General features: G+C 42.2%; 1 protein-coding gene across 3 annotated transcripts in view; it reads right to left on the bottom strand.

Annotated features, from left to right (window-relative positions):
- Positions 1-13844, bottom strand: part of RPTOR (regulatory associated protein of MTOR complex 1) — a 320305-nt gene that overhangs the window by 245605 nt on the left and 60856 nt on the right. For all 3 annotated transcript variants that reach the window (XM_040244786.1, XM_040244787.1, XM_040244788.1), the window contains exon 2: positions 1339-1441. In XM_040244786.1, coding sequence (XP_040100720.1) covers positions 1339-1441 — 103 coding nt within the window. The remainder of the gene's footprint in view (positions 1-1338; positions 1442-13844) is intronic.

Below are 13844 nucleotides of genomic sequence, written 5' to 3'. Positions count from 1 at the left end.
AAGGGATGGCAGAGAGCCAAGAAAGCATCTGAGAAAACTGGCCATGGAAAACAGCTACTGTCACTGGGCTGGGAGGACAAGGGGCTTGTGCTGCAGGCAGGAGGCTGTGAGATAAAGGCTGTCATCCTAAGATATCCCCAGACAGTGAAATAGGGAAGTAAAGTGGGGGAAAAAACCCTATTTCCCAATCAGATTATAACAATTTGTAATTTTTACTGTTTAAAGCAGATAAAGGGAATTTCTGCTTTTGCTTAGACTAGAGAAAGCTGCAGAGAGGTGGGGTATAGATTGCCCCAATCCTACCAACAAGAGAAAGCTGAAAATTCAATGATGGACACAAAGGAAATTCATACTGTGATGGCTTCACTGGTAAATTCTACCAAAATTTACAGAAGAAACAATACCCAATTAAATACAAACTCTTCCTTGAAACAGGAAAGATGGGAATATTTGTCAACTTGTTTAATGAGACCAGCATTATTTTGCTACCAAAACGAGACAAATATGTTGCAAGATGAGAAAACTATTGACCAACAACCCTCATAAGCAGAAACGCATGATTTCTTAATAGAATATTAGCAATCAAATCCAGGAACATATGAAAAAGATAAAACAAGTGACGCTTATGCCAGAAATTCAAGGTTGGCTCAACAAGATCAATCCATATAATTCACCACATCAACAGACTAAAAAAGAAAAGCCAAGTTATTATCTCATTAGATGTTGAGAAAACATTTGATAAGATTCAACATGGATTCCTAACAGAAACTATCAGCAAACTAAGAATAGAAGTGAACTTCTTAACTCAGAAAAGACATCAGGAAAAATATTTGGCTAGTGTCCTGTCCGTGGTGGGAGCCTAAAGCTTTCTCCCTAATGTTTTCTCTCCAGAAACAAGTGAGGGTTGTGCTGCACCATTTCTAGTCAACAATGTGCTAAGATGCTCTGGGAGGATGCTGACAAAGAACAACTTCGCCTCCTCCTGGAAAGAGGCACCTGCGTGCAGGTATCAGTGCTTCAGGGTTTTTTGGTTTGTTTGTTTGTTTAAGTGTATATAACTAGTACTAGGTACCAGATGCAGGGCAAATTTAAAGGAGAAAATTATATAATCCAATAGTCATCATTTAATCAATTTTTCCTGAGACACTCTCTCCACTGCAAATGGTAAGCGAATATATCTAAAATACCTCAAAGGTTATAAAACTGAGAGATGAAATAAATTTTCAGATTTACACAAACCAATCACAGGCCTGCAGTGGACCAAGACAGGCCCCGCCAAGCCAAGAACCCCATGCAGTGACCCCTGCGACAGGTGGTAAGGGAGGGACCTGCACTTACCAATCCAGCACTCCAAACGCGCACAAGGGGTGGTCTTGACCACATCTGGAGGGTCCACACCGACATTCAGGCACAAAACTAAGGCAACACTGACAGTCTTCATCTGGAAACACAACAGAAAAAACAAATATTTCAATATGAAATTCACTGATGAGTTTTCCAGTTGTTAAAATGTTCCCAGACATACAGAGCCCTCTGCATTCCCAGCTAGTCTTCAGTCGTCTGTCACCTGTGCCCCTCTTGGGTATTTCACAATTAAGACAGGGTTTGAGTCAAGCAGGCAGATGGAGACAGGTACATGGCAGGGGAAGCTAGCTTTTCTCAGGCTTTCTTAAGATATACTTCAGAAACAATTATTTGATCAAAAGATGTAAACATTTTAAGACACTTGATACACTGTGCCAAACTACTTCGCAAAAACTCTTGCACAAATTTACACTCTGACCAGTTTATTGCTATTCTTATTATTTAAAATTATTAATTATTTAATGAGAGGAAAAAAGTATCATACTGATTTAGTTTGCATTCTTTAGTATTAATAAGGCTGAATTTTTTTCCAAATATTTGTATCCTTTATCTTCTATGGATCTTCTATTCATGTTTATACTATCATTTTTGTTTACTAACAGTGATCTTTGCTGATTGATTTTCATAGACTCTTTACATATTAAAGATGGTGTCCACATTGTTGGTTGTAAATATTTCCCTAGTCTAGTGTTTGCCATTCGATTCCTTCCTCTTTCTTGACATACTACAGCCCTGGGCCCATCAGCTGACACACCTTCCTCCACACCTGCTCCTGCTCAGGTCCAGGGTCTCCGTGTTAGGAAAGGTCAGCCCCATCTACCCAGCTGCTCAAGCCAGAAATCTGGAACTCATCCTTCATTAGTTCACTTGTTCAACAACTTGTCCAACCCACCAGGTGCCAATTGCAGTGTTTGGAAACTGAGGACACATTAGTAAATCAAAGAAATAAAAATCCTTGGGCTTCCTGGTGGTCCAGTGGTTAAGACTCTGTGTTTCCATTGTAGGGGGCCTGGGTTCCATCCCTGGTTGAGGAACGAAGATCCCATGTGCCACAGGGCATGATCCAAAAAAAAAGAAAAAGAAAAATCCCTGCCATGAGTGGGGAGGCTGTCATTTCAAATAGGGTGGCTGCGAGGAAGACCACTTGAACCTCTGCTCCCTCCACCTGGGTCCTGAGTGCCAGTGCCCACTGTGACCACCCATCTAGCTTATTCATCCTGCTCCTAAATGTCTCAGAGTCTGTCAACTTCACTATCCCGACTCCAAGCCACCTCCACGACCAACCTGTGCTCCACCACTTTCCTAGGACCCCCTCTCTTGTCTCCCCCAGTCCAGGCTTTCAAACACATCGGTGCACTGCCCTGTTTTCAGTCAGTCCCCCAAACCTTCAAGATTGACTATGAACTGCTCCACATGCTATTCAAGGCTTGTAAACTTCAGCTTCTGCCAAACTCCCCACTAGTGTCGGGTCTCGCCCTCAATCTCTGTCCTCAGTGCACCTGGCGTGACCTCTGGGTCTTCAGGCACATGGCCCTTCTGTCTGGAGGGCTCCTTGCCTGGTCTCACCAGCTTGGGCTCTCTCAGGGTCAAACTTTCATTCCTTGCGGAGGCCTTCCCAGATCTCGTCAGGGCAGACCCACCCACTCAACGCCACCCCAGCATCTGTGCCTTCCCCTTGGTGGAGCCAGGCTGGTCCACATTCCTCTGTGCACCTGCAGCTCCTCCAAGGCCAGAGCTGACACACGGGAGCAGACACCTGACCCAGTGACCATCTGCTGAGTGAGTGACTACAGGGATTTTCCTCTGATATTTTCATTTGCTTCATACCTCACCCTTTTAATCCAGCTGGATGTTATTCTGGTATATGGTACCAGGTGAGAATGAGATGGTTATATAGTATCACCAACTAAAAGGACATGAATTTGAGCAAACTCTAGAAGATAGTTAAGGACAGAGGAGCCTGGCATGCCTCAGCCCATGGGATCACAAAGAGTTGGACAGAACTTAGCGACTGAACAACAATACAACCAGGTGAGGATTAATTTTTTCTCAAACAACTACCCAGTGATGCCAATTCCCCCTGTTAAATAACTTACTCAAACTCACAAGTTTGTAGTAAGCATATATTCCACATAGACCAAATTCTATTTCTGGGTCATACCTCACTGACTTAAATAATTTATCCTCACAACATTTCACAGTGCTGGGAAACCCAGTTTTCTTCCTCACAATTTTTTTTTTAAACTTTTACTCAGCTCCATTTATATTCATCTGTTTTTTTCCCAAACTAATTGCTGTTCAATTTCTTAATCCCATGGAGATGTTGATTAAAGTTGTTTAACCAAACTGCCTATTGATAACACTAAGTATTTTAAATTGTATTTTTTGATCGAACAGTTTCACACATGAGGATCTGTCATAAGAAATACAAAATATAATGAATCTTCTACATGTAATGATTTTCTTCACAGCATTTCTTATCATGGAAAACAAGTGGGAACGACCTAAATTTTAGGCAAATGAAGGAATGTTTAAGCACACCAACCATTATATACTCTTAACAGAATGACACTTAAATTCTTAAAATGTTAAATGAATAAAAATGGATTCAAAATACAAAAACATTACATTTAACATATAAACCAAACTTGGCAAGACATAACATCCTTATGGTATTCTATTTTTCCATACAGGAATACAGCTTATTCAGATTTCAAGCCTATTCAAATTTTCTTTTAATTTTTCTCAGTAATGTTTTTATAGCTTTCTTCGCCAAGTCTTGCTCTTTTCAGGGGGCAGAGGGTTGGGGTGGGAAGAGGCGGGGTGGTGCACACGCTGTACGGCATGTGAGCGCCGAGCTCCGAGTTCCCCAACCGGAGACTGAACCCGTGCCTCTGCACTGGAAGTACGGAGCCAACCACCAGACCTCCCGTTCATTTCTTTTAAGATTATTTCTGGATTGTTCATGACTATTTGGGAGCAACACGCTACAAACCATGCATTTTGCCCATAGTAGTTTCTTACTGATTGCTGAATTGTCAGAATAATGTTTAAGTCACTTTACTAAATTCTTAAACATAACTGCTTTTAGGTGACTCTCTCCAAGTTTTGTTAGCATACAAATATACTGTCCGTGAATAAGGACGAGTCTAGCTCATTCTTTTTAACAGATCACTTTTTTTCTTTATTAGGTCTCACGGCATTACACAAATCTTCCAAAACCCTATTACTAATAATTACAAAATGATGACAGTGGTGATCTTTGCACTTGGTTTTAATAAAATTGTCATAAATGTTTCATCATTAAGAATGATGATGGTTACTGGGTTGATATAATCTTTATTACATCAAGAAAATATTCCTGTTGAAAACAGAATTTAAAGTGATATGAGGAAAAAAGGAAGTACTTTTGTCTTTCCTCTCTCAACACTTAAAAAAAAGCATTTATTAATAATAATCTGTCTTTAAAGTAACTGCAACCCTGTGTCCAAAGACACACTGAATAGAGGAATAGTATCTTCGCAGAGACACAGACAAGAATCTTCTCATCATGAACCATCACAAACAAATTCTGGCTCTTTGACCTAACGTTAAGGGAAAAGGTTGAAAAATAATCAGAGAATAACAAAAATTTTGTTTGTTAGTCATATTTACTTGATCAATATCAACAATTCCATAGACAATTGATTGTTTTATAGCAAACTGACTTTTGTGTATAAGTTGCTTAAAACAAGAAGCTTCTGGAAACCTTCTTGTGGTCTTCCTATGGCCCTGGTGAATAAAACTACTAGCACCTAGCATCTAGCACTAGCACTAGCATCTCTGTTCTTTGCTATACTTAAATCAAGGGCGTTTTTTCTGTGCTCTATAATGTGGAACTTTGAGGTCTCCATGAGGCGTTGGTTAAACCCGGGAGCAAGTTTTAAGTTGCTTCCTAAAAAAAATGTTGCTTTCCTTATAGTCATCTGAGGGCCCTCTGGGCGCAAGAGAAGCCGTCCATGGACAAAACATTCCGTATGGATCAGGGTCTCTGCTTAGACTGTCTGTGCCACCACAATTTTGTGTTTTGTCCTCAATCTGCAAAGACAGCCCACTCAGATCCTTCACCTCTTATGAAGCCCAGGTGAAGGACACTACACTCAGGGGTCTGCTCTAAGGCCCACTCCACCCACTGTGCCTCAGCCAACCCCCTGCCTGTTACAGACCCATGAGAAAGGGGTCGAGCCGGCCTTCTGGGCAGACGAGAGCTCAGGAACGCCCCACATTACCCTCTTCTCTTACCTCCAGGAGTTAACACCTAGGTCTCAGGCCCAGTCATTACTGACCATTTCTGAGCAAGAATGGCCTCCACATGCCAATGCTGACTCCCTATCTGGCACATGCTATGCAGTCACCAAAAGCCCATGAAGGTGGTTGTGCCCCCACCTTAAGGAGGCATGGAGGGAGTAAGGAATTTGGAGAGGGGCACCAGGACTAAACCCCAGTCACTGGGATTTCAAAGCTCCATCGCTGGCATATTTGCTTCATTACTCTGGGGTCAGGGAGGTGGTGCAGGGTGAGGCAGAGCATTTATGCAGCATTCCTGTGATCTCTGGGCATAATCCTATTTCTCCCACCTCATCTGACACTCTAGAAAAACTGCCTTCCCTCTACCCCCAAAACTGTAATGAACTCAGTAAAATAAATAATTTCTAACTGCATTATAAAAAGTACGACCTCTGAGGCTCTCAAAGTCCTTAGACAGAAATAATAATGGAAGCACAATCATCGCTCTTTACTATCCTGCGAGGTGGCTCATGGACCTCCCCTCACCAGGCCTCCACCAAGTGCTGTGTTCATTACTAACCAAACATTACTGACAGCAACAGTTTCTCCGTGACTGCTTTGAAGGTGAGCAACAGGAGAGCAGGGCCCTCAGAAAGTGTGAAATTAGCTCCACTCCATAAATGAAGACATGAAAGGAATTAATTTAATTCATCCTGGCTTATACAATACACACCTACCCTATATCCTGCCTTTTAGAAAACAAGGGGGAAAGTCTCAAGAATACACTGATACATGAACTAGAAACATGTATTTGGCCTAACACTTAGCTACCAATTTAATTCCACAATTGGACCAAAGACATTACCAGCAACTGCCCTCAAGCCAATCAAATATGTCTGAGCTCCCCTGCAAACTATAATGGCATTGGCTTGATTTCAAATGTGGTGGATTTTGAATTCTTAGCTATACCCGAAAGTGTCCTTTTCGTATTTTATTTTCATTTCTATGGTAACCTCATTCCAAAAATTCTAGATTCATGTTTTTTAATAATACAGCATTGAGAAAATGTAAGGGCTACCAACTTCAGCGTGCGAAAACTGCATAATAGTACATAAAATAATCATTTTGGACTTTAAAACAGTTCCTCCCCAATGCCATATAATTGAAGATGACAGAGTTATATCTCTAGAGGTTAATTTTGCATTTGAAAAGATCATCATTCTGAGAAGCTCTAAAACACTAGGATCACTAAAAATGTGTGACCTTCGACAGGCTGGTTTACTCCAATCTCTCCTGAACAACTTCCTCACCCTGAAATGATGCCAATGATCTCTTAGGCCCCAAGACTTCTCTGATCCTAAAATTTTGACTCCAGGATTGGCCTCTCCAGCCATACAGGATATATCCCTAAAGGCATGGAGCACGCTGCCTTAGGATTCTAAATTCAACCCAGAGGTCTCAACACTACCTTGGAAGAGGCTTGGTACAAGCGGCGCCTGATGCTGTTGTAACAGCCTGGGCAGTTCCCTGTACGATCCTCTGGCATCAGAGTTTTGAAATTCACGACTTTTCTAATTTACAAAAGGATAATATGGTATATATCCCATATGGCATATAACACACAGAGAAGGGTCTGGAGTAACATCCTATTCAAAACTATTAAATTTCCCCTGAAATGCACAAATACTCACTATCCAACAACCTCATACCAGCTCACAGCCCAGTTTTGTCCTCAAATGAGTTGTGAAAACATTCTCAATATTCAGAGCTTTTTGGATTTGAGAATTGGAGATAGGGGGTCTGTGGACCCAGATCACTGCCCCTACTGAAAGCCTCTGTATACTACTTGTCACCTGCTGATTAAAAATATATTAATGCCTGTCACCAAAGAATTCAAAACAAAATCACAAAGAATTCCTTTATTCGTTTCTTTCTATTCAATTATCTGATAAACCATATATTTTTTAAAAGACAGAGTGGATCAAGCTTGAGTATAAATTCACAGGCTGCTGTGCACAATGACATCTAAGCTGTTATGCAGAATGAAGAAATCATGTAGGTTAAACTGGCCAATCACTGCTTTCTGCTCCCCAAACCAAGAGTCTGACTCACTTCTATTCCTTTCGACATAAACAACTGAGCGTCATGGAGAATAAACAGAAAGCAAGACTAGGGTTTGCCATATACGCCACGACATTCACTATTCCCCTGTTCATCTGAGGCAAAGCCACCCAATTCCCAGCAGTACTCATTAAGATTCAGAGCATCAAGCAAAAACTTTGAGCAGAGCTGAAGCTATACAAATACATAATTTATAAAGAAAGTCAGAAACCAGAACATACAGCAAACAGAGTAGATGCACCACAGGAAAAGTGGGGGGAATCAAGTTACTGAAGAAAAGGGAAAACTGGCTTGCCTCCTAATTCTCATCCCAAAGACTGCCAGAAAGAAATGAACAATAAACCTAGCAAGAAGCACATCAAACGGAATTTTTGCAACCAAGACCTGTAATACAAAACAAGATCTTCATCACCAGCAGCCAACTGTATGAACTTGGGCAATCCTATTTGTCTGTTCCTTTGTTCATTTCAGTGGGAATTGGCAATGAGGGAGCGGTTCTTTAATGTATGCGCTCGCTTTGTTACCTTGAGCCACCGGCCTAATTTGGGTTTAAACACTCTTTTTTGAGGCCAAATTCTGTTTATAGTTCCCTGTCTAGATTTTCCACTAAATCCACCTTCACTCCTGTAAAATAGCCTAATAAAAAGGGAAGACACAAGAGGTAACTCTTCAACATGGAGAATCAGAAAGTCTCATCCAGAGATGTTGTCTCAGATGGGTGCAGAGCTCTCCCTTATCCCCCTCCCACTCTATCCGAATGCTGAGGACATGTGGAGCAAGAGTACTTCCAACATCGGACACCCTTGGGAAATTTAGGTTTCTAAAAACCAAATTAAAGAACTGCATACAAAATAGGCTGATAACAGAGATCATAACTGCTTTAAACAAGCCAACGAAATCCCTTCTCAAAGGAATGCTACACTGATTCTTTTTGTGATTCCTTCATGAAACAGATGGTCTCCCCTTGGTGCTACCTTTGCAAACCTGGGCATCTGTGATGGGGGCTCTACACGGCCCCCTGGTCTGAGGAGCCAGTCTACCTGCACTAATGAGCTGAGTGAGGAACCAAAAATGACATCCTTGCATTTTCTTGCAAACCTCTTTGGGGATGAAACTTAAGTGTGTACACACACATACACACACAATTAACTCTTCAGTCTGCTCCCTCATAAAGTGAAAATAAAAATACTTGTCACAGAAGGATAATATAAAGAAGTTGTCACACGCGCTAGACTCTTAGGCCCATTGGTCAGAAAGTTACAAATTTAGTACCAGTCTTGACTCTCAGATGACTTAAAAGCTAACCTGGTTAATATGCTGCACCTGTATCAGTGTGGAAAACAGGAGGCTGCTCATCATTACCCTTGTCAATGTGCCTGCTCTGGTTTGGGGTGGCAACGTGGCAGGACCTGTCCGCTTTATAAACATGCATTCCTTTTGAAACAGTAACTCTAGATCTACGAGTTTCATCCCACTGGAATAAATATGTAAGTAGAAATAACGTTTATTGCAAAGTTTTAATTATGACACAGATTGATGACATTGTGATTATTCAATACAGTATTGTCCAGTTAATATAAAGATGAAATTCTATGTTTGCTCCTATGGAGTACTGTCGTACACAATATATTAAATATGTGATTTGCAGAAAAAAAAATAATAAAAAAAATAAAGAAGTTGTCTATACTGAAAAATTAACTTTAAATAAGTCGACAATATACAATCAATTCTGTTGAGGCCTCAGGGTCTGACTTGAGGGCACAGGTTAAAGAACACTCTGGGTCGTGTGCTGGAACATCTACAGGTCGCACAACTCTGTTGGGAGCTGGCAAACTTTGTAACATGGGCACTAGATATAGATCTCAATAAACTTGTTAGAAAAGACATCTTTTCAAAGAATGTTAAATAGCATGAGATATACCCAAACATAATCTGAGTGGAGAGAGGCGGTACACAACCAGATCCGTAATTCTTATTTCAAATATGCAAGTACACGTATGCTGAAGACACAAAGTTAATAAACAAGATGTCACAAGTAGTTCTGATCTCTGGGGAGTGGAAAGTATAGATGATTCCTCTTTTTCTCTTTCTACCTGGTCGTGCTGTGTGTGTATTTTCAAACTTTCTACCATGAATATACATCATTTCTATAAGCAAATGGAAAGGTTATAAAAATTATTTTATCACAATAGTCAAGGAGTTTTTGCACGTGTGCATAGATGTATATATCATCTTTATTGTGTCCTGAAAATAAAGAGAGTAGCTTGTTCGGTTAGCTGAAGCTTAGACTAGTATCCAAGGCAACGAGTGGGCCAGGATCCTGTGAGGAAATGCAATGTGGGTGATTCCCAGGGAACCTACGGGGACAGCCCTATGCTAACCAAACTGAGCATGGCCTCGTAATCAACAACACACCTGGTCTTAGCAAAGCAGGGAAAGCAAATGGCTCTAGTCTATGTCTTCTCCACGCCTTCCCAGGTTAGGAAACAAGACAAGGCCCACTGCTAAAATTGCTTTCATGGGAAAAACAAGATTTTCCAATTCAATAAATGGATTGATTTCAAGGCTGTTTGGAGGTTTGTGTCATTTGATAAAACACTGAACTGCTGCTTTACCATTCCTAATGTAAATTACAATTAGCAGCAGCAGCAAGAGACTGAGTCATTCATTCAGGACTAATTTTTCATCCCCTCTTCATTATCCAGCATATGTTACCCACAGTACAGACTTCATAAAAACAAATTTCAAGGCAAACCAAAGCACACAGAGCTCCCATGCTGGCTGAAAAAATATACCCGAGGTGGTTGGAACACCTTGATAACAGGCATTTCACCACTGAAAGACTGAGGATGCTATGTGTGGCTGTTTTCTTCTAGCCCCATCCAGCCTCTTGGTTGGGCCACCATATGATATGAAGCCATTCTCAAAGGTCCCACAGCTCCAAGCAGAGAGTAGTGCAGATTCTGCTAATGGAGACCTTGAAGAGCAGCAGCATCAGGAACTGGCAAGCAGGCCCCACTAAGCCATCAAGGCAGAAGCGTGGCTAAACAGATGTTTTTCAGGAAGACTAACTCATGACAACAGCTAACATTTACTTGGGAAGGAAGAGGTTGAAAGAAGGGAAATTAGCCAGGAAACTGCTACAGAGAAACAAGAAGACGTGTACTGGGTACATGCAGGGAGAGTGGGAAAGAAAGAAACCTCTATTTCAAAGAGAATAGGGGATAGCATGTGCTGCTAAGTAGGTGCTGGAGATGAAAGGCACAAGGAAATCAAAGGTCCTGCATGGCTGCAACTCTGTTAATAAGCCGTCATTTAAAAGCACACATGGGAAACCACGCGGTAGACATCTGCCATCTGACTCCCTACAACCTTCTTAACACCTTCTATACGTCTTGATAACCTATGTTGTGGGCCCCACCTTCCCAAAGTAAAAAGTAAAAACAATGGTCTCAGACTCTCTTGCAGCTAAGGGGCCAGCATGTGGCCTGGGCTCCTCCAGACAGATACATCTGCCTAAGAACCAGGTTCTGAATCCAGTAATGCCAAGTTATCCCTCCACAGGGAACTCTAGTAGCTGAGGCACCTGGCTCTGGAGGATGGCAGCCACAGTTATTGGGTTCATACCAATGTACCAGTGGTTCAGCAGCTACAGAAGCCCCCCTGGGGTCTTCATAACCTCAGGGTCTGGCCCTGGGTCCTCCCAGGGATCTTCAACACATTTCTTTTCTGCTTAACCTCACAGCATGCACTCCAATGCCTATAACTAAGAATCGGTAAGGCTCTTTAGGGGTGAAAACACTCAGAGGGCACAGTCATCACTGGATTTAACTATATGGGCATCTTATACTAATCACTGCTAGAATCAAGATTGCCAGGAGAAGTATCAATAACCTCAGATATGCAGATGACACCACCCTTATGGCAGAAAGCAAAGAACTAAAGAGCCTCCTGGTGAAAGTGAAAGAGGGGAGTGAAAAAGCTGGCTTAAAACTCAACATTCAGAAAACTAAGATCATGGCATCTGGTCCCATCACTACATGGCAAATGGATGGGGAAACAATGAAAACAGTGACAGACTTTATTTTGGGGGGCTCCAAAATCATGGCAGATGGTGACTGCAGCCATGAAATTAAAAGATGCTTGCTCCTTGGAAGAAAAGCTATGACCAACGTAAACAGCATATTAAAAAGTAGAGATGTTACTCTGCCAACAAAGGTCCATCTAGTCAAAGCTATGGTTTTTCCAGTAGTCACGTATGGATGGGAGAGTTGGACTATAAAGAAAGCTGAGCACTATAAGAATTGATGCTTTTGAACTGTGGAGTCCCTTGGACAGCAAGGAGATCCAACCAGTCCATCCTAAAGGAAATCAGTCCTGAATATTCATTGGAAGGACTGATGCTTAAGCTGAAACTTCAATACTTTGGCCACCTGATGAGAAGAACTGACTCATTGGAAAAGAACACGATGTTGGGAAAGACTGAAGGTGGGAGAAGGGGATGACAGAGAATGAGATGGTTGGATGGCATCACCGACTCAATGGACGTGAGTTTGAGTAAGCTCTGGGAGTTGGTGATGGACAGGGAAGCCTGGCGTGCTGCAGCCCATGGGGTTGCAAAGAGTTGGACACAACTGAGAAACTGAACTGAACTGAACTGATACTAATTACCAACTCAGACATCATCAAACCAGGGAACTAAAGACACACAATTTTGCCAAGGTACTGTTATCCCAACAAGTGGCACTTTTGGCTCCAGTATGACACAGACTAGCTGTGTCTAAGGAAGGGAAGAAGGAAACGAAAGGTAAGAGCTGAATCATCACTGAACCATCACCACCAAGAATCTTCCTGAGTCCTAGACACAGTCAATCTGAAGGCAACAAAAGTTGTATCTTAACCTCACAGTAATTTAGATCTAAAACTGGGTTCTTGCAACTCCTTTCCCTTTGATATAAAAATGGAGCCCACTGAGTTCTCAGCACAGCACTCCCTTGCCTGCCCGCCCTGTATCTCTTACAAGTGTCCTATCCTAATAGACTCTTCCCTTACCTCTCATCCTGCCTCTTGCTGAATTATTTCTGCACCAAAACAGAAGAACCTCTGCTCTACTGAGCCCTGAAATGTGCTCTATGGTTTCAGGACCATGGCCAGGGACATGCACAGCAAAGACTGCACACCCGCCAGGAGATGAGCTTCAGCGTCATCTACAGGAATGGGGCCACGGAGGGTCCCTGGCTCTGAGGAACTGTGGTGATGTTTAGGTACTGTGAAATCTTAGTCACTTTTTGGTCTTTTTATAAATATACATACACACTTCTATATACTGGAAACAACTATTGACTCTAAGTGGAAGACCCAAAGGTTTTCACTGTACCCATCTTTCAACTTTTCTACTTGTATGAAAGTTTTTCAGACTAAAAGCCCAGAGGCAATCTACATTGAAAAAATGAAAACTGATCACAAGAATCCAAGCAAAAATATACCCCATGGCTTGAAAGTAGTTCCCAAGTAACAGAAAGCATTTTTGTTTCCATGAGAGGACAGTTCTGGAAACCATTCTCCCCGGCAGACTGCACACAGAGTTGCCTCACTCTAAAGGTCCTCAGAAAAGGCAGGGGGCCCACAACATCCACACAACTTTCCCATTCAGCTTAGCTGACAGGGAGCGTGACAGTAGCCTGAGCCCAACACTAAGCCTGGAGGTCAGAGAACTTTATAGGTTTCCCTTCAGGAGTGAGTTCTAACTCATTGAGGACGGCAGTACTTCCTGTGGCCTTCTCTATCAGTAAATCTAGACTCTCCCTCAGCTCCCGTCATGTGAGTCAAAGGACCACTCAGGAAGCTCTACCTCACATGCCCGCCCTCTCACAGACTGAGCTGCACGAGGACCACAGACACATGGGTGCAATGTGAGAGCACCACCTCCTGCCCTTCCCCAGGCAGAGGTCCCACACGTGGCACCTCCCCAACCAGCTCCCTCCCCGCACCAGCACCACCAGCAGGACCCCTCAGCGTTTTGTAACTAAATAACTCACAATAGCAACCAAACACTTGCTCACTTTAATAAGCTAAGGAAACTGACAACGATG

This window comes from Oryx dammah, unplaced genomic scaffold, assembly GCF_014754425.2.
Source record: "Oryx dammah isolate SB20612 unplaced genomic scaffold, SCBI_Odam_1.1 HiC_scaffold_8, whole genome shotgun sequence".
Lineage (NCBI taxonomy): Eukaryota > Metazoa > Chordata > Mammalia > Artiodactyla > Bovidae > Oryx > Oryx dammah.
Note: the sequence above shows the minus strand (reverse complement) of the source record. Positions and strands in the feature narration are given on the sequence as shown.